This window comes from Pongo abelii, chromosome 3 (assembly GCF_028885655.2).
Source record: "Pongo abelii isolate AG06213 chromosome 3, NHGRI_mPonAbe1-v2.0_pri, whole genome shotgun sequence".
NCBI lineage: Eukaryota > Metazoa > Chordata > Mammalia > Primates > Hominidae > Pongo > Pongo abelii.
Window position 1 is genome coordinate 154,825,704 of NC_071988.2, and position 27,896 is coordinate 154,853,599.

A 27,896-nucleotide genomic window follows, 5' to 3' on the forward strand; every position below is an offset into this window, starting at 1 on the left:
TCCTCTTCTTCTTCTTCCTCCTCCTCCTCCTCTTTTTCCTCCTCCTCATTCTCCTCCCATCAGCAAGAAGACAAACCGAGGACAGTCTTGAAATATCGAAATTTCCTCTTTGGGATTTGCCAGCGCCGCGTTGCGCCAAGACTGTCGGAATAAAGGACGCTGACTATTGTATTATCGTTATTTTATTAATTGGTCAGTGGAAAGATTACAGATGAGGAAAGGGGACGCCTGTCACCCTTCCTGTGCTAAGATTTAAAAAAAAATGAGGCTGTATTGCGGGAAGCTCTAAAATGAAGCAAAAGGAGTAAGATTTTTAAAGACAGAAAGCCACAGGAGCCCCCACGTAGCGCACTTTTATTTGTATTTTTTCAGATTTTTTTTTTGTTTAGTGGTGGTGGGGGAGGTGATTGGGTGGCTGACTGGCTGCGGGAAGCTACTTCCATTCCTTTTGGAGATGATTGTGCTATTATTGTTTGCCTTGCTCTGGATGGTGGAAGGAGTCTTTTCCCAGCTTCACTACACGGTACAGGAGGAGCAGGAACATGGCACTTTCGTGGGGAATATCGCTGAAGATCTGGGTCTGGACATTACAAAACTTTCGGCTCGCGGGTTTCAGACAGTGCCCAACTCAAGGACCCCTTACTTAGACCTCAACCTGGAGACAGGGGTGCTGTACGTGAACGAGAAAATAGACCGCGAACAAATCTGCAAACAGAGCCCCTCCTGTGTCCTGCACCTGGAGGTCTTTCTGGAGAACCCCCTGGAGCTGTTCCAGGTGGAGATCGAGGTGCTGGACATTAATGACAACCCCCCCTCTTTCCCAGAGCCAGACCTGACGGTGGAAATCTCTGAGAGCGCCACGCCAGGCACTCGCTTCCCCTTGGAGAGCGCATTCGACCCAGACGTGGGCACCAACTCCTTGCGCGACTACGAGATCACCCCCAACAGCTACTTCTCCCTGGACGTGCAGACCCAGGGGGATGGCAACCGATTCGCTGAGCTGGTGCTGGAGAAGCCACTGGACCGAGAGCAGCAAGCGGTGCACCGCTACGTGCTGACCGCGGTGGACGGGGGAGGTGGGGGAGGAGTAGGAGAAGGAGGGGGAGGTGGCGGGGGAGCAGGCCTGCCCCCCCAGCAGCAGCGCACCGGCACGGCCCTACTCACCATCCGAGTGCTGGACTCCAATGACAATGTGCCCGCTTTCGACCAACCCGTCTACACTGTGTCCCTACCAGAGAACTCTCCCCCAGGCACTCTCGTGATCCAGCTCAACGCCACCGACCCGGACGAGGGCCAGAACGGTGAGGTCGTGTACTCCTTCAGCAGCCACATTTCGCCCCGGGCGCGGGAGCTTTTCGGACTCTCGCCGCGCACTGGCAGATTGGAGGTAAGCGGCGAGTTGGACTATGAAGAGAGCCCAGTGTACCAAGTGTACGTGCAAGCCAAGGACCTGGGCCCCAACGCCGTGCCTGCGCACTGCAAGGTGCTAGTGCGAGTACTGGATGCTAACGACAACGCGCCAGAGATCAGCTTCAGCACCGTGAAGGAGGCGGTGAGCGAGGGCGCGGCGCCCGGCACTGTGGTGGCCCTTTTCAGCGTGACTGACCGCGACTCAGAGGAGAATGGGCAGGTGCAGTGCGAACTACTGGGAGACGTGCCTTTCCGCCTCAAGTCTTCCTTTAAGAATTACTACACCATCGTTACCGAAGCCCCCCTGGACCGAGAGGCGGGGGACTCCTACACCCTGACTGTAGTGGCCCGGGACCGGGGCGAGCCTGCGCTCTCCACCAGTAAGTCCATCCAGGTACAAGTGTCGGATGTGAACGACAACGCGCCGCGTTTCAGCCAGCCGGTCTACGACGTGTATGTGACTGAGAACAACGTGCCAGGCGCCTACATCTACGCAGTGAGCGCCACCGACCGCGATGAGGGCGCCAACGCCCAGCTTGCCTACTCTATCCTCGAGTGCCAGATCCAGGGCATGAGCGTCTTCACCTACGTTTCTATCAACTCTGAGAACGGCTACTTGTACGCCCTGCGCTCCTTCGACTATGAGCAGCTCAAGGACTTCAGTTTTCAGGTGGAAGCCCGGGACGCTGGCAGCCCCCAGGCGCTGGCTGGTAACGCCACTGTCAACATCCTCATAGTGGATCAAAATGACAACGCCCCTGCCATCGTGGCGCCTCTACCAGGGCGCAACGGGACTCCAGCGCGTGAGGTGCTGCCCCGCTCGGCGGAGCCGGGTTACCTGCTCACCCGCGTGGCCGCCGTGGACGCGGACGATGGCGAGAACGCCCGGCTCACTTACAGCATCGTGCGTGGCAACGAAATGAACCTCTTTCGCATGGACTGGCGCACCGGGGAGCTGCGCACAGCACGCCGAGTCCCGGCCAAGCGCGACCCCCAGCGGCCTTATGAGCTGGTGATCGAGGTGCGCGACCATGGGCAGCCGCCCCTGTCCTCTACCGCCACCCTGGTGGTTCAGCTGGTGGATGGCGCGGTGGAGCCCCAGGGCGGGGGCGGGAGCGGAGGCGGAGGGTCAGGAGAGCACCAGCGCCCCAGCCGCTCTGGCGGCGGGGAAACCTCGCTAGACCTCACCCTCATCCTCATCATCGCGTTGGGCTCGGTGTCCTTCATCTTCCTGCTGGCCATGATCGTGCTGGCCGTGCGTTGCCAAAAAGAGAAGAAGCTCAACATCTACACTTGTCTGGCCAGCGATTGCTGCCTCTGCTGCTGCTGCTGCGGTGGAGGAGGTTCGACCTGCTGTGGCCGCCAAGCCCGGGCGCGCAAGAAGAAACTCAGCAAGTCGGACATCATGCTGGTGCAGAGCTCCAATGTACCCAGTAACCCGGCCCAGGTGCCGGTGGAGGAGTCCGGGGGCTTTGGCTCCCACCACCACAACCAGAATTACTGCTATCAGGTATGCCTGACCCCTGAGTCCGCCAAGACCGACCTGATGTTTCTTAAGCCCTGCAGCCCTTCGCGGAGTACGGACACTGAGCACAACCCCTGCGGGGCCATCGTCACCGGTTACACCGACCAGCAGCCTGATATCATCTCCAACGGAAGCATTTTGTCCAACGAGGTAAGGCTGAAGCGAAAGGACCACCATCTCTCATCTCCTCCATCAGAAAGCCTCCTCTAGCCCGGCCCTTGTATCTCTGGTGCACTGTGTATCTATTTTTAGGATATTAGCTTATGTGTATCGTTGTGGGAGCGGAGATGGGCGGTCACCTTCTCCCACTCCTTCGTGTGCAACCTAACTTTCGCGTTGTTCCACCCTTTCACATTTATTTTCATTCCGTCCCCTTGGTACTTTGCCACCTTGGAGCTCCCTCCTTTGCTCTTCCATCTTTCCTTTAAAACCTTAATTCCTGTCAGTCCTTTCCCTTCTCAGTAACCTGGGGATGAAGGGAAACTGCGTGAAGGGAGAGGGAAATGTGGAGGAGGGACTTACTTTCTAGCACTGGCAAAGGTCTTTTTTCTTTGCGTCTGTCCCAGGCGTTAATAAAGTTGGCTCTATTTTGCTTTGTTTAACGATGCTTTCAGTCGCGTGTACAAGTAAGCTATAGATTGTTTAACTTTACACAGTTGTCTAACCTCGAATGCATGTTTTAGTGAACAAGTTACCAGATCCTTGTCCTCTGAACTCGGGTTGCAAAAAAAAGCCTTCAGTTCGGCTCTGGACAGCATTTACAGACGCTCTTGAAGCCGAGCGCCCACACAGTGTGAATTTGAATGAAGCTGCATTGGCACAAACCCCTGTTAAGAGTAAACTAACGAAAGGCTTAAACAATTGTTGTCTTAAATATATCTTTTTAGCTAATAATCACCTTCTTGCCACTGTTTTGGATAAATCACTGCTGTTGGCTTTCTTCATAAAAGAATTTGGCTTGTCAATTCTGACTTCTTTTTAAAAGGATGGAGAAGTGACAAAGTTGGAGGGTGGGGGTTGGGGGGAGAACAAAGTTGGTTTATGTGAAAGAAAGTTTGGACCGGAAAGGTGTGTGGGTGGTAGAGGTGGGGAGGCGAATGCAGAGGGCCTTTGGAGGGGAAAAGAATGGGGTTGGTGGGGGGCGGGCAGGATTATGAACTCCTTTCCTGGCAGGTTATTTTATTTGAGTCTTAGATATTATTGACTTTCATGAATATTTGTACAGCTCATTTGTATCTTAAGCACATTTTGAAAATAAACAACAACATAATTCCATAAAATATCCAAACTTTTTGCTTATTGAGCGTGCTGTTTTTCTTGTGTCAACCAGTATGCACCTAAACACTTTTTTAAGCCACTGAAAAAAAAAGACAGCAGAATATAAACAGGTTGACTCTATTAGAGACAATAGTATATGAGCTCTAGCCATGAGGTCATTTGCGTTTTCTCTTTAAAAAAACACACACAATTAAAGTTACCCAATTTTTTTTTAACCTTTACAAGTGACTAAAATGTGGATTCAAGTGTCTCTGCGTATCTCCCCTGCCCTTACACAGCAATCACTAGGATGAGGTCTTAGGAGAACTTGGAAATTCATAAAAATATATACAATTACTTAAGCTAGATATAGTTCCTAACCTCAAAAGTAGACTACTAGTTCAACCCATAGCATTCAAATGCTCTTGATTTATTTATTTTTTTCCTAGACTAAACACCAGCGAGCAGAGCTCAGCTATCTAGTTGACAGACCTCGCCGAGTCAACAGGTATGGACTCTTTTTTTCCCTAGCAGTAATGGACAATTTACAACCTAGTAAAAGTAGGAAGTAGGTATATTATTCTAAATTAAAATTAAAATGTATAAAATATTTTCAATTAAGGCAGGACATAAATATGAACTATATTGTGTTTCCTAGACAATACATTAAAAATTATACATTATATTTCATTTATATACAACACTTAAAATATATTTGAATGTTTTGTCAATTTACACTCCTACACAGCTTCCGATAGTCTTCCTCACTGTTCCAAATGTATCTTTATATCTATTTTATGAAAATGATATAAACATGTATTTAGCTCCAATTATAGAATAATGCCTAAACTTAACATGACTTAAGTGCTCAAAATGACTGTTAATCGATCATTTTTAAATAGTTACGCTTAGGCTATAAAAACTAGCTTTATGCAGAAACAAAGCCAACTAAGAGGTCTGTGAGTCTGCAGCACCATCTGTGACCATGTGGTGGCAGAAGAATGTTTTCTGTGTTTCTTCACCTTTTTTGTTCTAATATTCACATGTTTGTACTTCTAGTTCTGCATTCCAGGAAGCCGACATAGTAAGCTCTAAGGACAGTGGTCATGGAGACAGTGAACAGGGAGATAGTGATCATGATGCCACCAACCGTGCCCAGTCAGCTGGTAAGTGTGATCAAAGGGCAATCTAAATGCTAACTTTTATAGTTTTTGTTTTAAAAAATTAACCTAGGAAGGATGATGTCCTAGGCAATTGTCTGTAGGTTTAATGCTGGTAACTCTACAGAAAAATAGTGTCACTTTACTTTGATAATTGCAGACTTAAAGAGAATTGTAAAAATGCAATGTTCCTTTGGAGAGTTAATGTTAGGAATTCATTGTGGAGAGTGTCAGAATATGAAATATATCTTGCTTATGTAATGTTCTTTAATGGACACATTGCATATAGAAAGACATAGCTCTCTCACCTGGTCCAGTTACCAGTCTTCAGTCAATTAAGGTATTCTTAAACTTGTTTATGGATGAGATAAATGAAGATGGATAAAATTGATTGACCTGCACAAGGTCACAAGAAGATAAATGGATGACTGAAGACTAGAATCCACATTTCTTGTTTTCCAGGGCAATGCATTTTACACACCACCAAGTATTGAATGAGAAAAGTAATGGTGATTAAAAGTCATTAATGGATTGAAAACAGAGTTTCTAATCTTGAGTCTTAGGCTTCAGAACGTTAGGTAATATGTGATAATGTGTATTTTTTGAAGTGTCCTTGGTTTCTTCATATTTTCAACAGGGTCCATGACACATCAAAAGGTGAACTCTGACTATATTTGTATGTGGGCTTGATGGTAGTCACGGATAGGTTTCAATGTGCTATATATTCATTTTATTTTACTTTTCTTTTTAGAAAGTCAAGTTTTATGAGATCCTGGTAACTCTTATTACTAATACTAAAAGGAAACTCTTACATGAAATAAAATATGTATGTTAAAATGAAAATGATTTAATAAACTTCTGGTGTCCTTCCTAATTTTTTGGTTTTCATCTTTGAAGGGTGTTTGTTGAATATTTTACTTTTTCTATCTAATTTTGTGTTTATTTGACACATGAAGAAATAGAAAGGCTAGTCAACTTTTCTAACTCCTGAAAATGCCGATCTTAGACTGTCTCTGGGTTCAACTCAACTCTCTTGAGACTGGACCTTTATTTTACTTAATAATATAACCATAGAGTGATAGGTTCTTCTTTTCAAGGTGATATTAGTCCTCGAGAGCACCCATTCCTTAACACACTTGGTGGACCTCTGGATGGTGCTGAGGCAGTGTGTCAAAGGGCAGCGTACACCCCATGGTGGCCTGGCAGCAGTGGTTGCTACAAGCCTCTCACTTGGCTAATGTGTGCTGTGTCTGTGGCTGCCTTAGCCTTGGGAAACCCAGGCAGGAGGAAGGGAAAAAAGGCTGCTCAAGGGTCTCTTTATATTGCTGTGAGTCATTAATATGCAGGCCTAATGAGACTTGAGAACTGCCAAGAATCCCCGGAGGTCTCTGCCCCTTGCGGGCCTTCACGCTAAGTGAACAGAGCATCTATTTAGTGTCTGGGAACCTGACAACAAACCAGATCTTGCCAGAAGTTTATATGTGAGTACAAAGTCCCTTTCATTTTTGCCCCATATATGGCATATGATTTATTGTTATCTTTAAAAACTGTAAATTTAGCATTGCTCATTCCTGTTCTTTTTCAGAGTTTCTAATTTAACTTTCAACCTTTTAAAACTTTTAAAACAAAATGTTTAATGTTTTAAAGAGTATCTGTTGCATGTTTCTTTGGATGCATTTTACTCCTTTCCCACCCCACACGCCCCGCTTTGTTTTTCCTGTAGCACTTCAATCTCAATGGACATTTCAATTAGTTTAGTCCCTCAGACATAATGACCCATAATAACCTAACTGAAGAAAGAGAAATGAATAAACATCTGCAAAAGAGCCAAATTTGGAAGATAGATGAGAACATATTCTTATCAGTGCGTCTTCCCAGTAGCTACTTTATTTCACAGTCACTCAGTGTTACCATTTCTGTAATGTTTCTTTCAAATTATTGGAGATGTCAAAGCATTTAAAAGAACACTAAAATGTTAAAATGTGTTGTGGAAAACATTTCAGCCAGGCAGTTTTTGTTTTTATCAAAATGTTAAAATTTTTTCGTATCTTTAAGTTCTTAAACATGTAAAAGTGTTACAGAATTAGCAATCCTTTTATGTATCTCATTAGTAGTTACAGGGCAGCCACAACATACTGGGCACAATAATAGCTATTTTAGGATTGTAATAAAGCACTTATGTTAAGAAGTGATTGCACCTTTGTGTGCTGAATTGCAATCAGATTTAATGTCTAATTTTATTGTAAGAATGATTTTGAAGTGTTTTCTTTTTTAAGTATAAAACCTCAAATGCAGAGAATTAAAATGCATTTACTTAAAGACTTTTTTCAATCCATACTGCTGTTATGTACTATAAACCTCACATCAAGCAGCTAGACTATTTCCAAAAATTTAAGCCCATTTCAGATAAATCTGTTTTATTTCATTGTAAAGCCAGATATTAATGATCTTCCAATTTTGAAAAATTAGGTAATATTACTAATAGCATAGCTTTCTAAACAGGAAAAAAAAAACATTATGTTATAATAAGCAAATCTCACTTAACTAGGTTTTAGTGGGGAAAAGTTAGATTATCAAGCAAAACTAACATTGGAAAGATAGAGACTCCGAATTCTCTCTTTCAGTTTGTACCATATTCCACACTATAGTGTACAGACTATTTAGCTTAGTACTTCACCTGTTTAAACTTCCTATCTTTTTCTTTATTCCTATTTCTTTTTCTACATTAACATTATTCTGTATTATTTATTTAGATATGCCTTCTATTTATTCTTTTATGAATAGTTTTCTTTTTTTGTTCCATCTTCCACCCCTTCCTTCTTGCTTTTTTTTTTTCTAAGCCATTTGCCGTCACCAATGTTGTTCATAGAAGGGCTTTAAACACGAAGGCAGCTGCACAGAGAATCACATAAGCTTTTTCAGTTTTCCACTGCACCTGGCTCCATGTGTGAAATTCTTCGCCTTGACCACTGCTCTGTGGCACTTTCTTTCTATAGCCTTGTCAAGGTGCTTCCCGTTTTTTTAGTGCACTATTGATGTATTGGTTAGATATGGCAGTAGTCCAAGGAGAAGTGATAAATGCAGACATAAACCATCACAAGAGGAAAAACTGATTAATCACAGCTTAAATAGCCAAAGAATTGGACTTTAAAGAAATATATTTTCAACTTTAATATGTCATTAGATTAAAGCATAATTATTTCTTCTATTTTAGGATACAGATAGAATATTTTAAATTGTATATTCTTAAACATTTTAATATTATTTGAGTTATATCTAAAGTGATCTGTTTAGTAGTGAGAGGTTGCTTTTCTCGTTATAAAATACCTACACTGTCAATAATGCCAAGCTTAATTATATATTTATTTTTAATACCTAGTGCCTTTAAAAAAATATGTTGAAGAGAGAATCCTAATAAGTGATTGAATTACTTGTTAGACATTCTCTGAAAATTGTCAAATTTCTCTTCAATAATTTTTTCTTTCAGTTATAGGAGAACTTATCTTCCAAATATGTTTAGTTTCTAACTAATTATAGGTATAGATATAATACATGGTCAAAATTTGGCTATGAATTTTAAAAATAAAGTGATTTGATTGGTCAGTAATTTCAAATTAGTAGATAAAATATATCATTGAAATGCATTAAGCCATTGCATTACTACAATATCAGCAATAGAATTCTTGGTTTATTATAAACACAAATACCTATTTCCAAACTCCATTAAGAATTTAGATAATTGCCAAATTTGCTTTTGGGTTTATATATAAAATGGATTTACACCAGTATTTATAAAACTTTATTCACTGGTGAAACTTTGAGCTGCAACTTGAAAATGTGGAGAAATTTGTAACTGGAGGCAATATAGAAGACAAAATATTGAAAGGAAATGGTGAAAATATATACATTTTGAAAGATTATTGGTAGGGAGAAAATTTTGATGGGCATATTTTGATTTTTTTCATGAGTGAGTTATGTTAATAACTATCTGCTTCAAAACCATGTTTTTCTAAAACATACTGCAATTTTTGTGGTTACAATTAATGTAGCTTCAGTAGTTAAAAGAAGACTAGAAATCTTCTCAAAAAATGAAAAGTTTTATATCTTCTTTAAAATTAATTTATCATATTTGGAAAAAAATAAACATTTTGAATGAAAGCTTGTTGCACAAAAAGAAATGTTCACGCAATATTGTATTATGACAGTCACCAAAAAAGTTTCTAAAACATTTTTGAATTGAATTCTAAAATTTTTGAAATCACAATTTGGTCTCAATGGAAATATTCACTGCCTCTGAGTATACAGGACAAGTTACTTGCCAGTTGAAAACCACGTACTTTAAAATTTGTCTAAATATATCTTTGCATAACAGGCAGTCTATCACGTCAGCTGTCATCCCTTGCAGAACAGATTATTTCTGAAAAGTGGAAAAAATAAATAACTAGAAAAAGAGATTGCAAGTAAAAGGTATCTGTTGAAACATTTATTACATATTACCAAAATTTCAAAACTGAGGTTTGGAATAATAGACATTGGAGACTCTGAAAAGTGAGAAGACTGAAGCCAGCTGAGGGATGTGAAATTATCTAATGAGTACAATTTACATTATTCAGGTGATGGTTACACTAAAAATCCAGACTACACCACCATAACAAAATTGCACTTGTATCCCTAAAGTCTATTTAATTGTTTTTTTTAATTTAATTGAGGTTTGGTCTGTAATTTTCTGCTGTAAAATCCCACAGTTTCCATAGTAAGGGCATTTGAATGAGAAAAAGAAAAATTAAGTTAAACTTATTAACTTTTGAGCTGCCAATTTGAGCTATTAAAAAATTGTAAGAGCAGTGTTAAAGTTATACATTTTAATATATCCTAGCTACTGTGATATCTGGCATCCCTGTGTATCATAAAGTCATTTACCACAACAAAACTTAAATAAACCTCTGCTTACTTGGTAATTAAAGTACTATATTTAATGGGACTAGCGACAGGTGATAAAAGATAAAATGTTAGTTATACAGTATCTTCCGAAGGTGAGGAATAGTAATGGAATAAATTTATGTGGCTCTCAAACTATATAACTACACAACAAATGAAAAAATCAATTTTTAATTAATTTTTCTGTTACTTATCTGAAGTTTATTGATTTACTATTTACGTTATGTTTTAAATGTTTGTTTCTGTGTCTGATTTTTCTTCCTGAGAAATAGGTACACTTATCAATAAAACTGGTGAAACATTTATATACAATTTGAGCCACCTTACCTTTCCTTCTAGTTATATGAAGCTGTATATTATTACTAAAGGACTTCCACTTTAAAAGGATTAATTCATAGATTTAAGAACATTATTTACATGTTTATTGCCTCTGTAGAGTGATACTGTTCATTTAACAAAAAACTTTTCTATATCCTCATTTTTTTTTTGCCATGCACATGCTATAGTTTATTTTTAATACAGATTCTCAACTTGTGTGAACTTTACTACGTAATCTAAGGAAATTTTAACCAAACTCAAAAAATCGAAAGAGGCAGAAGAAAAACATACTTGCCAGATAAGAAAATAGGCACATTGGGGTATAAACTACATAAAAGTAATTTCTGCCAAAATCAAGCAGTATCCTAATATATGTTGACATACTAGATTATTAAAATTATGTGTGGAATCATATTCACAATTAGAAGAGTAGTTGGGCCTAGGTGCAAAAAAAATATGTGAAAGGTTGTATATTGTCTTTTCTAGCATATTTAAAATGGTATTTAGTCGTCATGTGAAGAAAAATGATACTAGTTCTAATTTATATTGGAATGTAATTATATTAGCTATTCAAATTGAGTATATAAGTTTATTTTTAAAATAAATAATTGCTCATAATAATTTTACTCTTAAAGACGTTTCTACTATTAAAAAAATCTATGTTGCTCCATCATTCTATTAATAAATAGGCAGCATTTATCCTGTCAAAGTATCAATCTTCTTTCTGGTTCTGTAGCCTCTACCTAGTTAGTATGTAAATGTGTATCAGGGACATTCTATTTCCCTTTCTTTTTTTCTTTTCACATATCTTCTTGCAAAAATAGGATAAAGGAGTGAGCTTCTCTGGTGTCTAGTGAAATATTTACATGTTTTACATGCTGTTCTCAGTCAGATTCCTTAATCCCAGCTTCAGCTCACGTTTCTGTTCCTCAACAGTTCACTGATCAGTAATTTATTTCCAGACTTTTACAGGAAAATTATCAGTGAAATATTATAATCAAAGTCAGACTTAGCATTCTACATAGTTTAATATAAAATTTTTAAAAAGTCATTACGCAGTGAGATTAATATATGATAAGAAGCTTGGTGTTACTTTTTTAAATTCATGTAATTTGCTGTTCTTAACTCCAAAATACTAGAGTTAAGTATTAGATAATCTAGATAATCTACATAGTATTAGACCAACTAGAGTGTTCATAATTTTGAAAAATTATTTTGTTTTATATATGCAGATAACATATACACAAATACACATAAATCAATATATAACAGAATACTATCAGGAATTTAAAAACCAAAACTTGCTCAAGAGCTCAAATCACTTGTAATATTAATAGAAGTAACAATCGAGTATGTTCATTAAATAAATATTATTCTTTTGATTTAAAAAATGTTTTTCCAGACTGTGCATGGATTCGAGTTTCTTTTCTACAGACTAATAATATACTTTTGTTTTTCAAATTGATCCTCTTTTAAAATTTTTTTATTATTTTTTCTTTTTTTTTAATATTATTTAAAAAATAAACTGGCCCACTAGGCTCTGTCATTCCACACCCAGATACACGCCAGTGAGCCGGGGAGCTTCTTAGCCATTTGAAGTTTGAGAATAGGTTGAGATTGTTTCGGCCCTGTTTTAAAATATCTGATAGATATGTTACTATGTTTAGAAAAACATTAAAATGCTATTTTTGTTTATGTGTTTTTCTGTGTAGTGCTATATATCAGCATTAATATCAAATAGTATTCTGTAGTGCTTGAAAATTCTTATGCTTTGCTTAAGAAACTGAATGACCTTTCTTGATCATAATCAGATAGTATTTGTAATCTTGTCAGTCTGAGGAAGACAATGAAATTTGAACTTGTCCTTTGAAATCTTGGTATTATAGAATTAGTAAGCAAACAACCCTTTGTTGACTAGGACAAGTGTGTTCCAATATAGAGCAAGTAATAAGGTATTTGTCAATAGTATCTGCAGTTGATTTACACTGCGTTTGGTTACCTTGGTTTCATTAATTACAGTCATTTGTTCTCGATTTGTCTAAGGTGGTAAATTATAAGTGGTTTTTAGTAATATGGACTACAAGAGTGTCATTGAGGAATACCTTTAGGAAGTCATTTCCTAGAAACCTCAGAAAATATGCTTTTAGTTGCTAATGAAATTGTGTTTTATTCTTGTTTTTTACTGATTTTCCTCTGTGTATGCCACATTTCTGTTGAATTTCACTTTCTGCTTCATATTCAAATTTCATAATCTAAATATCATTTTTGGTGCTTGGCATATTTCTTGTTTGTTTGTTTTTAAGGAAAAAAGTCAGATATTTATCATTGTTAGGGAACATGGATTTTAAAGCTTTTACACCTTGTTGTTTTATCTGTTATGAACTTCACAAGAGATTTTTTAGAAGATGTCTACTTTTTTTATTCACCATTTCCCGGTTATTTAAATTGTTTAGAGCCAATATTTTCCCCAATACCCTAAGTAGTTTAGAAACATCTATCTCAGAGGCCTCTTTGCCAGAAGAGTCTTATCTTTTACATTTGCAGATCATTTTCTCTTTTTAAAGTGATGAACAAAAATGAGACAAAACAATATTTGGTTCCTGTCAGGATAAGCCAGGAAAACTTTGTTAAGACACCTTCACTTGTCACCATTTATGCTACCTGTAATCTTACACTGCTAAGTAACTGGTCATGTTGGTGAAGACTACATCCATAGTTTCTGTTTTCTGCTTCCAGGTATGGATCTCTTCTCCAATTGCACTGAGGAATGTAAAGCTCTGGGCCACTCAGATCGGTGCTGGATGCCTTCTTTTGTCCCTTCCGATGGACGCCAGGCTGCTGATTATCGCAGCAATCTGCATGTTCCCGGCATGGACTCTGTTCCAGACACTGAGGTGTTTGAAACTCCAGAAGCCCAGCCTGGGGCAGAGCGGTCCTTCTCCACCTTTGGCAAAGAGAAGGCCCTTCACAGCACTCTGGAGAGGAAGGAGCTGGATGGACTGCTGACTAATACGCGAGCGCCTTACAAACCACCATATTTGAGTAAGTATTACACAAAGGGCTCTGTTAAAGTGTTCCCTTTGAGGAGATAAAGTTCAACATTCCACTTTTTTTGGTAAAAATGGAGTTCAGGTTTTTTTAAGAAATAAAGATAAAAGTGACTGGATGCTGGCAGCACTTTAGGGCAATATTCTTTATTTAAAATAATAGATTCCTCTAACATTGAGACATTAATCATTGCACTCAGCTCTTTCAAAATATAGGACTATATTCTCCAAATTGATTATTTTATATAATCATTGCGAACAGTAAAAATACTTTGAGATTCCATGATATATTTCCTTTGAGGATCTTGGTAATGAGAAATAGAAATATTTTTCTTTTAGTTAATGGATAAACATTACTGACAATTCAATATCTTGGTCAAACTACATAAATAATGTTTGATAAAGATAAAACTCATAACAACTCAATCAAAAGATGACTTATCTTATATAGCAGATCCATCCTACATAATGTTTTATTTCATCTACTCTAAAAATAACTGTGGAACTTATAAGCTAGAACAAAAGGTGAGACAGATTGTAGATACATCATTTCTTTTATGACTGATGAAATTGAAAAGTAAAAGTGTGTTTAAAAACTTAAAGGAAAAAAACAGAGGAATATTTATTTTAGCCTTTATGAAGTATAATGTGAAAAGCAAAGATTGAATGCATTGAGGTTGTGGCTACTAACCTGGACGTAGATAAAGCAAATAGACAAGTGTTATATGCTTAAAGGAATAGTCTTTTATTAGATGCATACATTGTAGTGACAACAATAAGTGGTGTTTTATGAAGGATTGTTTTCAGCTTTTCAAATTACTCAGAACCACAAATACCCCAGCATGATGTACCACTTTAGCACTTCAGAACCAAAAAATGATTTGTTTTGCTTTATTTTTTAAAGTTATACAAAGAGTGAACAAATACTTAAAGACAGGAAATATTGAGATGTCTAAAATGCAATTTGAATGCTAATGTCTTAAGTTTAACTCACAAATCCACACATGCTAGTGAATTAAAATAGCCTAAAATCAAATTTTAATAAGTGAGGAACATGATGCGATCTTTGCCTCTGAAATTGAATTCTGGATTCAAAATTTTATTTATTATTAAAAGTAAAACTTTTCCAAATTTTAAACAGCATATTTAACTACTGTTTCACTTAAACTAAGAATGTACATTATAGAAATACATTATTAATCATTTCAAGGCAAAAAGTGAAGGGTATATGATTCAGATTAATAAAAATTTGCATTTCTAAATAAATACAAATATTTGCTTTTACCGTTTAATAACAGGTAAATCTACTTCAAATATAGTGGGAAAATCAACTTGCCCTCTTTTGCTCTTAGTGAGTACTAATCTTGGTGAAATTACACTTACATATAGAACTGGAATTTTAAACATCTACAAATGTCTTTTCTTTACTGACTAGATTTTTTTATTAATAAGACTAATGGAAACAATTTTTATTATTAAAATATTAATGCTGCATATATTTTAATGTAAATTTTTCTATTTATTAAGAATCTGGTCTTTCATTTAGAAATCTGATTCAGGGATTATGAAATTTATTAACATATATGTGTGTTGCTAAAAATCAAAAGAATGCATCTATTATTTCACCAGGAAAATTTTAATTATTTGCACATTATATATAAATATATTCATATATATACACATATATATTCATTATATACATATATTCATATATATACACATATTCATATATATGTATATATATATGCACTCATTCCAACATATATTCATATATGTACATATATTCATATATATACATACATATATTCATATATATATGAATTATATATATTGGAATGAGTTAGTTTTTAATAGTAGTTTTTTTCCCTAATCTGTTTTAGCCAGTTCACACCGCTCAAAATTTAGGGTTTGGGTTGACGTGTGACCTGTGGTGGAAAATTTGCAGAAGAATAGCTATTTTGTTGTTTTCACTTCTACTTTTCTTAGTTCTTCATACAACTTTAATCATGTCTAGACTGTTTTTTTAATTTAACTTTTAGTATTTAATGTCATCTTAGAGTCATCCAATTATATTTGAAATTACACCATGACTCTGACTTAATAATCATAAAAAATGTGTGGTTAGTCTGATAATGCAAACTCTAAAACAAAACTATTCCTGACCATTTTGCCCCTCAAATTCATATGGTGATAGTTTTTGATACTTGTGTCCTTTTTCGTTCAGAATTGAAATAGTGTCATCTTCTAAGTCTAAAGCAAGTCCCTTACATAATTAAAAAAGCTAAAAATTGACACTAACTACTTGCTTTTAATCAGAATGTTTTAATAATTATTAAAGTTGTAGGGTTTTTTTGCTAAATATGCAGTTTCATAATGAATATAATGTACATTTTGATGTTAGGAAAAATAGCAGTATATTTAGTTATGTTTTTGTAAAGCTCTAAAAAGCCTAATGAGACTGTCACTGTCATTTATACAATAATGACAAGGAAATGACGATATGCTTAAAAATACAAAAGAGATCAATGTCAATACAAATAACTTTTGATTTCTATACCTCCAATTGCTAAAGTTAAAACTAAAAACTGCAAGAAACCAACTTTTACACAAAAATAGGTGGATGCAAACATTAAATAATGTACTTCATGTTCTTAAAAATATGCTTACAGTTATGTTTCTTTTTATTTTAATGTATTAACAAAAGACCCATGAAGAGTATACATGATGTATTTAATAAAAGGAGACTTTTTAAAAATCAGGAATAATTTTGAACACATCATTCAATACTTGCTGAGTTATTCATGAGCACTTTCTGAGCTTGCTTTCTCTTATTTTTCCTATAATGTTGTAGTTTGCTAAGTTGATATGGAGCAAAGGGATACACTCAAAGATTGAGTAAATAAATTTAAACAGGTAGAACATGGCCATATATTCAGAAATGCCGTATTTAGATTTACCTTAAATGTTAATGAATTTCAGTTTTACTTTACCTTTAATTTTCATTAGCATAATTAAAAACACTAAAATACCACTTTCATTTTTAATTAAAATTAATAATTGCCTACAGCACTTTAAATAATCATGTTAAAATGAAAGAAAATATTTTCTGGAGTTTTAAAATAACATTGCATTTTTATCATGAACATTTTACGGATTTGTTTAGAGTCATAGACGTCTTATTTAAAATGATTCAGTCTTTCAAATGGCACAGTAAGTTATGTGTAAAACCATCTGGATAATCTCCATAAATAAAAATATAAAATGAATATAAAGTCAAGAATGTAATTGACAAAAGTTATATTATTAGTATAATTTCAGAAAACCCTACTAGTTAAAACACTTTAATATTTTTGTAGTCATTCCTGCTTATGATTTTGGCTTTATACTTTGAACGCCATCTCTTAAGATTTTTGTCAGTAAATGAACATGAAATTCAGTTCCTATCAGCTTAAACTATACAGTAATAAAGGCATAAGTATGTGTTATTTGGATACTTGTTGATTTCTTGCCAACAAACATAATCAATTCCTAAAAATTGAAGACAATCATAAGATACTCAATACAATTACATCAAAATATACTTGTGAAAATATTTCTTTAAGTGTCATACAATGATAAACTGGACTGAATAAAGTGAAAAAAACTGCATGATAATGACTAAATTTCTAAATCAATGGAGCTTTCTAGAGTCTAAAGGGAACCATTTATTTTCATGGCCCATCCTGCCTTCATATTATACAACATTTAGACTAGTTCAAGTATACTAAAAATCATTCTGGTTGTCTCCTGACCTAATTTTATTTTTGCCAGCTTGTTAATCTTCTTGAAATTTCAACTTGATGCCCCATATGATGATTAAAAAAATAAATTTCTAAAACAGTGCATTTAAAATACTGCTAAAACTTATCTAGACCTTTTATCAATAAACTTTATTTGGGGGAAATTTTTAGGCATCTATGTTATATCTTTGTGCATTTCAAGTTTTTAGTTGGTTGAAATTGTAGAACATGTTTTGTTTAGTAACATTTCTTCCAATCCCTTCATTATCTCATCCTGCCTTCTGTGAGTTTTCATAATTTGTTGAACTCAGTAGTGCAGTAAGAGCATATATAGAATTCAAAATAAAATGACTTTTCTTATTGATACACATTACCCTCATACTTATGTACCTCTGTATAGTGTTTTCTCTAGGATTTGTATTTTCCTCTAATTTCTTAAATATAGTCTCACTATCCAATGTTAAAGTCCAAAAATAAATATTTTTATAGAAGGCCTTGCTTTCGTATAGGCCCATACACAACTAAATGAATGGACCTCTCTTGTAGGATTTTTTTCTTTTTAACTTGATATGTTAATTTCTGATTAGTTCTCTTCCATGTTGTGCTACTGTGTGTACTCTGTTTCTGAGGATGGGTTTTTTGTTGTTGCTGTTCTTTTACTCTTTTATATACATACAGATTGGTGAACCTAATTTTCTCACTTTTTCAGTTTATGTCTTTGGGACAGTTTTATGGCCTTAGAAATATACTAGTCATTCTATTTTTTCATTAAATTCCTCTATCCAGGAATTATGAATAAATCTGGCATTATCAACTCCATGAATTCAACTATTCCTATTCAACTCCTATTCAATTCCTATTCAACTCCATGAATAGGAAACAAATGGTAACTTGGCATCAGAAAAAAACTTGAACCCTGTTCATTTTCTTTATCTGAATTTTATTATATTTTATGCTACTTATTTTAAAAATATTACTTATTTTATTGTATTTGGTGAATTTTATTATACTCTACTTCTCTGAAAAATGGTCATCTATTCATAGTTCGTGTCATTCCTCTAGTTAACTAACTGATGCAGCAGTTGATGAGAACTTCTCTGTAACACTAGATACATGAGATATTATAATATTTTTTTCTTTTTCTTTAGTTGTTGTATAGTCGTCTGTCTCAGCTAGTAGAATTTAAAGTGAAAGCTATAAAAATCCTTCTGAGGTGCAGATATGAAACACAGCAGTTGTTTTATATATAAATATCTGGTCATTTCTGTTAGCAATTTTTTTTTTTACTTACTCAGACATCAGTACTTCCCTGTGACTTATTTCAAGTCATTTAAAATTTGTGCCTGTGGGTAATTTGGAACTAGTTTCATCCAAGAAATTTGTATTCCCCCAGTTAAAGAACAATTTCATAGATTCTTTTATCAATATATTTATGTTTATAATTATCTGTAATATTTAAAAGTGCCATTTTAATGACTTCAAATTGAATTGACTTTATTTTGACAATTTGACCTGTGGTTCACCCCAACATTTATATTCTAAATATTCAAAACTTACACAATTATAAGTACTATGTTTTGCAACTGCTTTCTCACCATTTATTAACTTTGCTAAAATCTGCTCCAGCTCTACTACGATTTTTCTTCTCAATACAGTTACTCCCTTGGCATATTTAGACTCATTATCCAGCTATGCATATTATAAATGCTAAATAATTATGTGATGAAAAATGAATTAATGGGCATTTTTAAAGTATGCAAAATTTCATTAATGTTGTCATTATTTATTCATTCATTTATGCACACACGCAGTTGTTGATACCTCCAAGCAAACTTTATTCTTTTCTTCTAATTTTTAAAAAATGTTTTAATTAGTTATATTCTTTTTTAGCTACACCTACAGATTTTTACATAGGGAAGTAGAATTTAAACTAATTCAAGCTATTGAAATGCACCCAACTAGGGCGTTTGTGTAAAATATCATGGAGTGTTTCAGGACTTTGAGATGTTAAACTTCTTTTGATTTGTTCTAAGAACTTCTTTCATATCCTAAGGCAGAGTTAAATTGTTTCATATTTCTTAACCCTTTTAGAATTTTAATTACTCCCCGTTCTTCCCCATCTGCAGTACCATCTTTCTTTTATTTACTAGCAGATTAATATGTTAGCTCTCATCTTTCATCTTTTCATAAAGCTAATAGTTTTATATTTTCCCCTAGTTTAGTGACTTTTTTTCTTTATTTAATTCCCATGTAGGATTTATTTATTTGCATTTTAAAATTACATTTTTGAGTTCACAGATATATGGTTAAGTAAAATATTGCCATTTAAGGGCATATAGAGAAAACATAATCAATAAAAGTTAATTATACCACTTTTATTCAATATTTTATAGTTCTTTAGTATGACCCTTCAACTGTTTTTCAAAGCAATTTATCTCATGCATATTTAGGACTTCTTAGAATTAACATTTAGCATATTAACATTATTTATATACCTCATTTTATATTACAGATCATTTCCATCCTCTTTCTTATTTTGTACATTGATGTAAAACTGTGTAAGCATTTGTCCATCATATGAGCTTAACAAAATAAGACTATCAATTAAAATATAAATAGAATTATTCAATGAAAAGAAATACCTACTTGGGAATTTTTTCCTGCCTCATCATACTGAAGATTTATGAGTCAAAATTTGAATGTGTTAAGTTATAAAGATATTGTAAATAAGTCTGGAATCTACAAATTCAATTGTCTATAAATATCATTAAACATTATTCAGTACTCAATGTGCCAGACATTTTTTGGGTGAGTCTTCGTCATCTTCAATCCTTTTAATAGAAATTAGATGGTGTCATTTGGATAATATAGATTAGAAACTGTTTCGAACACTGAGATTCACTGTTCAAGTTTAAATAATATTACTGAATTAAGATTAAACTCAGCATAATGTGAGTCATTTTAATGTTTCCTGGAGTGTAACAAAATATTTTAGGTTTGTATTGAGTTTCAGTAAGACTTCCTAGTCACCGTAAAGCTTGACCTACTTCGATTTAGGTGAGGAGAGTGTAGGAAATTCAAAAACCTTGTCTCCCAAAACGTAATTACATACCAAAAGACATAGATAAAAACAAATTATAAGCTAGAAATTTTGCAGATAAAAATTAGGATTTTATTTATGATTCTATAACTTGTACCTTATATGACATCATGTATATACATTATGTATGGTAATAGCAAGGCACTTACCCATACTGTTTCTCTTAGAGATACAGTTCTTTTTACTGTATTGGCTGAAGAGACAATATTTGAAATTAACTTTGATAAAGTGTCTATATATATATATATACAGTGTTACACAATATAGTGTTAGTCTAAATTATCAATGATAACTTTAAGTCATTCAACAAGGGATTATAAATACATTTTATATGCTCTGGTTTCATGATTCAGTGGTATGGATACACTCACATACATTTACATCCCATATAGACTCATTACATTTTTAATCAGTTAAATTTAGTTTTTAATTATATCTGTCAAACAGGCTTTGATTATGTGCAACATAGGAGTCAATGTATTTAACTAATGGCTACTTTATTATCAGAAGCTGTTAACATGACAATATGGTGCTTGTTGAGAAACATACATGATTCAATTCATTTTAGTATATTCTTTTTGTTTTTGTTTTTTTTTTGAGATGAAGTCTCTCTCTGTCACCCAGGCTGGAGTGCAGTGGTGCGATCTTGGCTCACTGCCACCTCCACCTCCCGGGTTCGAGCGATTTTCCTGCATCAGCCTCCCGAGTAGCTGGGAATACAGGCACACGCCACCATACCCAGCTAATTTTTTGTATGTTTAGTAGAGACGGGATGTCATCCTGTTAGCCCAGATGGTCTCTATCTCCTGGCCTCGGCCTCCCAAAGTGCTGGGATTACAGGCACGAACCACCTCGCCCAGGTAGTCTATTTTTTTTTAAGGTACTGATTGTTAAGTTTACAGTGCTTAAGTATAGCAAAAAAAACTATGACACTGTAGATGAAACAGGTTTCTGATTCTAGTGTTTATGTATTATGAGAAAGGCAGTATTTTTAACTGCTAGTAAAAATGTTGTAGTCAGTAGGACGTTTTCCCCACCTTAAGATTGGCCTGAATCTTACAGTAGATTCCAATATTACCTGTGTTTGATATTCATCATATATTTTACACAAACTAGAAAATTAGCTTTAATTTATCACCAAGTGTTTTAAGGCTCATCTATATGTCAGTCACTATATTTGGGCTGAAAATTACCACTTTATTCCATAAAAACATATTTTAAAATGTTTTCATCATATTTTTCAACTAAGTTTCTTTAAACAAGACATAGGCATAGAAGTAACACATAACTAAAATCAATATTAAATACTTATTTTCTGGATTAAATTCTGAATCACCTTGGATACAGAAATAGTCAAGATAGAGGTGCTCTCCTCTTCTAACAAAACATATGGGTTTGTTTCTTAAAGTGCAACACATAGTAGAAAGTTCTGAGTCAACAATGGCAACAGTAGACAAAATAGATACAATAAATTTGTCATGATGATATATACCTGATGGTGTATGTAAGCTTAAATGTTTCACAGGTAGATTTAATCTGAATGGTAGGAATAAGTCTATAGATAGGAGAGTTAATGTTACAGCTTGGCAGTTGCCAGACATTATATACTTAGAAAATGTATAGAAAACTTGAGGCTGACCTGAAAAATTAGGATAAAATTCTTGTATATTATTTTCACCATTAATAAGCCTAGTTCTGATTCCAGAATTAATTGTCTTGTTAGTCACTAGTAGTACAGATTTTAGGTCTATTTTCTTTAGAAATGCATATCAGATGATTACATTTGAGGTCATAAGATAGCTTTATCCTGATTCTTTACTTACCTCTATCTTTTTATAAAAAAACAGTGGTAACAGAGGACAATATTATACAGAATCTAGAGCATTCTCATAAGTAATATTTTTAAATATTTTTTAAATGATGAATACTTTCAAGCATACAATAGTAGAGAGAATAGTGTACTAAATCTTCCACGTTTTCCATCACTCAGCTTAAACAATCAACTCTTGACCAAACTTGTTTCATCCAAACACTGATACAACTGCTCTTTCGTTCAGACATTTCAAAGCAAATCCAGAAGGATTCTACTGTTTAATCCATTAATATTTACACTTTGCTTGTAAAAGATAAAGTTTTTGACATAACCACAAGAGCAATATTTCTTCTTAAAAATAATTTTTTTACTATCATTGGTTATCTACTTATTATTTAAATTTCCATAATTTTCTCACATATATTACTTATATTTCCAACTGATTTTGATTCATGACTGAAATCAGCTTTACAGGTAGCAGTTTTTTTATTTTAAGATTTTTTAATCAAGGTATAATATGCATTTAGAAAAGTACAAAAATCGTGAATGTATAACTCAAGAAATGTTTACAAAATGAGTATACCTGTATAGTTACAAAAACATTATCACATATTTGTCCAGTAGCCAAAATATTACTACGGTAGTATGTCAAGAAATCCATTCTTCTGCCCACTTACAGTTACTACCACCCAAAGCATTACTACTATCCTAGTCTCTAACCAAAAATTAGTTTTTCTGGGGTTTCAACTTTATATAATTGGAAAAATAATGGAGTATATTTGAGTTCCACTAAAATTTAATAGCCAGTTATTTCCTTGATAATATAGGGAAAACCATCTGCAGAGCCTAATAAATACCAGTGTGTGAGCAAAGAAGACAATTTAGTTAGTATTAATTATCCAAAGTCACATTGCCTCCTTCCCTTAAACCTAGAAGTGATACATGCTTTCTTCATCATTTTGGAAGATACAGTGTTCTCCTTGGATATAATTTCTCTATCTTTGGAGTTCTCTTTGTGGCTAGTCTATCAGAAATGCCTTATACTTGTCTTCATATCTTTCTTATTGATTGAAACTTAATCCTTTGTTAACTTAGTGGCTTTTATAGAAACAAATATTTAAATATATTAACTTGAATACCATCTAATAGCAAAAAAGTAGAAAAATTGAGATGTTTGTATCTCATTTTTCTTTGAACGCAGATTAGAAGATTGTGACAAATTGTGGATTATGATGCTTAAAGGAAATTTTAAATAGAGAAAAGAGATTAACATTTTGGGAAATGGAGAGTTTAAATGACTCAAGGAATTCTGAATTGAGAGGAAAAGTAAAGAGGTGACATAATAAATGTTTAGTATTTAAACAAATGCTATATAGATAAGATGGTAGTCAGTTAATCTGTCTTTATGGAGAGCAGAAAAGAGGAAATGTATCTATATAGCTCCTGTGAGATTTAAATTACACATTACAGGAAATTTCCTAACCTTGACATCGGTTCTGGCTCCTGAGGGATATGGAAACATTTTACCTAGAAAGCTTTATAAACTACATACGTATGCATATGCCATCTGTGATTTGGTGAAATATCACGTTCTAGCTGTGCATTGTATTTGCCCACGAAATGCCTTTCCTCATCTGCATCTGGCAAAGGAGGGAAAGGTTCAATTTACTTGAAGATGAAGAAGAGACAATTGAAAAAGCATTGGTTTCATTTCCCTCCCTTCCTGTTTCTCTGGGAATGACTTTTTATTTTTCTTTCTTTGGAATTTTTTAGAGGAAAAAAATTTAGTTTCTTAAAGTCTTTTTTTTTTTTTTCTCATCTCACATGTTGAATTGCAATGGAGAATGAAATGTCCAGGAACAAATATTAAGATATTGTAGTTTTAGAAAGAGATTTGGGGAGATGCATAGAGTATAAATGCCGAGTATGAAAATGTCAAATATATACACATCTAATAAATACCATAGATTGTGTATATTAAAAAGTATGCATCATAACTCGCAGGTTTAAAACTTCATATTGTATGTAATAATAGCTTACACATTAAGCTATTATTATACAACAAAGTCATTTGACTCTAGATGAAAAATATCTTAACCTTGTCTAATATTGAGTCTTCTCTTTACTACATTGGCTTGAATGAGAATTTTCACTTTTGGTATCACGTCATCCTCTATTGAAGTTTAAGGCAATCCATGGTGGCAGTTAGTATAGAACAGCTGACAATTAAATAAAAATGAAACACCTATTATTAATCATCCAAAGTCATAATTGCTTACTACCCTTAAACCCACAAGTAATACATGCTTTCTTCATCACTTTGGGAGATATAGAAAGCAGATCTTATATGCCATATATAATTCTATCTGGAGTTGATATTTGGAGATTAAATTATAATATATCCTAGCTTGGTAATGTGGAAGCATGAATTAGTCATACACTTCAGAAAAATAAAATGAAAGAGAAAATAATCAAACGGAAAACTTATGTTGGTTAAACATTAATACTAAATTTAATAATAACAGAAGTAACTACCTACTAAGTGTCCATTTTATAGGCATGAGTAAATGAAATAAGACAAAATAAAGACATCACTTTTGTAAATTGTTACAAGGTGACAGTTCTCTTCTGTCAAGGATCACAGTATGTCCTGTGAAATAGGCTATAGTAAATAATTTTAGAATCAATTTATAAATATTTTATATTATTATATAAATATACATAATTTTATGTAGGCAAAATGACTGGTATTAGACAACTTAGAAATGCCTTTTTTGATGGATTGGAGTGAATTCTAACTTCTTAGAGCTTGAATTAAGCTAATGATTGAGGAAATCTATACTTTTAAGTTATATTATGGAGTGATGTGAAGATAATTATTTCTCAAGTTATAACAACATAATATTAACTCCTATGGAAATTATTACAAACATTAAAAATTCAGGCTTATATTAGAATTATTTTTAGAAAATACTTAACATTGAATAATTTAATGTTTGCCTCTCACAGTTAAAATTGAGCTTGAAATCTAGTAACATATTCCTTGATAATGTAAATCACTCTCTTTGTAGTAATTTTTATAGAAATTGTTTTCATAATGCTTATAAAAAGTGTGCTTATATATCCAATATAGAGAAAGATTACCTTTATATTTTTCAAGGAAACATCTAAAGTAGTTACAAAGGCATATCATATTGTTTTGAAGTTAATTTTAAGTCTGTGTTCTTTTTTCTAATCTTTTAAGTTTCTTCTCATTTAACTTACTTTCCTCTCTAATTTCAAAGGGACATCAATTGGCCCTATTATTTTTAGTAGTATTATTTATTGTAAAGAAGCACCATAACAATTTAAAACTGTAAAAAGTTTTTAACCAACTGCTTTAAGCAAGTCTTCCCAAGCTACTGACAAGAACAGTGTGACCCACATTCAAGAAAACTCATTGTTGGGCACAACTGTTTTCCAAGCACAGTGGTCTTCAGTTTTGTTTGGCCTAGAACTAGATTATAGAAATGTTCTTGTGGCCTGGAGTATAGGAAAATGCTTATGTTTCATGAATTCATCACAGGCTGATATATGGAAATAAGATTATTATCTTAATTTAAAATACCAATATAATAGCCAGATAAACTGAAATACTCTTAAGAGATCTCCACAGGAAAAATAAAAATACTATCAGAACTCTGGTTGATAATGTAAAGGGAATTAGATCAACTTACTTGCTAGTAACCACACATAGCCCAATGCATCCTCATTTGATGTTAAGTGATCTGTACCCACTGCACAAATAAAAATATTCCAATCAGGTTATCTCAGTGTGATATGCTCTGGGTCATCCCGGAAACACTGAAAAATGCAAAACACGAAAAAATCAAAAGTGTTTTGAATGATTGTATCCTCCTTCCCTTCTCCAAACCTTATGCAAATCAACAGTCTTCCTTTGAGATTTTTAGCAATGAATAAAGCAACCTTGGGCATATTGGATTACTCCTGAAAAGTTTTCAGCTTTAAAATGTGCCTGAAGCACAACATGCTCACCTGGTTGGATGTGGTATACTTAGTAAATACGTGCTCAAAACATACCCTGTTCTTATTGCTTTCAGAACAGGTTTTCCCTAAGCATCACTAATTTTACCATTTTGACTTTATTATAACTTGTAACTTTTAATTTTAGAAGATATCATTTTTATTTTGTTCTCCAAGTATGTCTTTACCTCCTTTGAACTTATAGCCTACTATGGATTTATGAGTGACCTTTGTACATGTTCTCACATCAGAGAAGCAATGTGGTGAAGAGCACCAGTTATGGGATCAGTCAGCCAGGTTTCAACTACTGACCCAGCCAGATACTAGCTGTGGGACCTCTCTAATTTCTTTAACCTTCCTATAATTCCTTTTCCCCATCTGTGACATGCATCCTCCAAAACTCATTGTGGAAATTAAATTATTGAACATATTTAAAGCAGTGAGTGTCTGCCCAAAAGAAGCACTCATTAAGTGTTCAAGGCAACCATATATTCAGTTAAAATTGGAACAATGACATCAGCCTGAGTATGGACAAAATTACAATTCTGGGCTTAAATAGAACTAATTATGCTCTCTTTTACTCCCAGAGAAAAATCAGACTCCAAATGTTCTTTTCACAATATATCACTATTTTACATCTGCAGTATATATATTCTTTGACATAATACATGTTTTAAAAGTACAGTCTCCCTATTTTTCTGTTCCATTCAAGAAAACAATGGAACAGATATTATAGAACCAAATACATAATGCTCAGCAAAGATTAAGCTTTGTTTGTTTCATGTGTTAATCACAAAGCGTGATTATAACTTTTAAAAGTTCATATTCTCATTATTTTACTTAATTTGTATGCTTACAATAAGTAAAGATACTTGGTTATGTACAGCAGTGATAATCGTCTGAAGAATACTCATTTTTTAAGCAACAGATTTTAATTTCAGTATAGGAAGTAGCATATTATATTTGATAATTGTAGAAAAATAAAGGATTTCTATTTGCTCAGGCAAAAAAAAATTAAAATAATGAAAATCAATGTCCATATAGAATTTGACTCATCTATGTTTAGAGAATTGTATTGGCATATTGGTGCAAATTCTAGCCTTATACAAAATATTGTTATCCTAGAGAGTTCTGATAGCCCTGTGTAAAAGACATAGATGCCCTAAAATGATCAAAGTAAATGAAAGCCATCTGTTAGTATGAAAAATTATGTCTTTCTGTAACATATACCAAATATATCTATATCTGTCACAGATCAATATTTGAACACATAAAAGCCTAGAGATACTTTTGCCTCCTTTGTCCTTCACTAAAATCTTATTATCTAATAAATCTGATTCTCCCAATCAGCTTTCTATTTATATTTTTGTACATTTGTCTTTCAAAGTGATACAGAACTAACAAATAGTGTCACAGACCCCTTTGAAAAAAAACCCAAATTTAGTTTCAGCTTATAGTTTATTCATTGGGCTCTCTGTGTAATTCTCATGTTTTTTTGATTCTATGTGTTTCTGTCTTCTAACTTC

The 27,896-nt window shown here is 34.2% G+C and overlaps 1 protein-coding gene across 2 annotated transcripts in view; it reads left to right on the plus strand.

The window, feature by feature from the left end:
• Positions 1 to 449: 449 nt before the first annotated feature.
• The window catches only part of PCDH10 (protocadherin 10), a 63,198-nt gene continuing 35,751 nt past the window's right edge, over positions 450 to 27,896 (plus strand). For both annotated transcript variants that reach the window (XM_054554503.1, XM_002815143.4), the window contains exons 1-4: positions 450 to 3,085; positions 4,642 to 4,700; positions 5,252 to 5,358; positions 13,345 to 13,650. In XM_054554503.1, the coding sequence (XP_054410478.1) occupies positions 455 to 3,085; positions 4,642 to 4,700; positions 5,252 to 5,358; positions 13,345 to 13,650 (3,103 nt within the window). In that variant the 5' untranslated portion in view covers positions 450 to 454. The remainder of the gene's footprint in view (positions 3,086 to 4,641; positions 4,701 to 5,251; positions 5,359 to 13,344; positions 13,651 to 27,896) is intronic.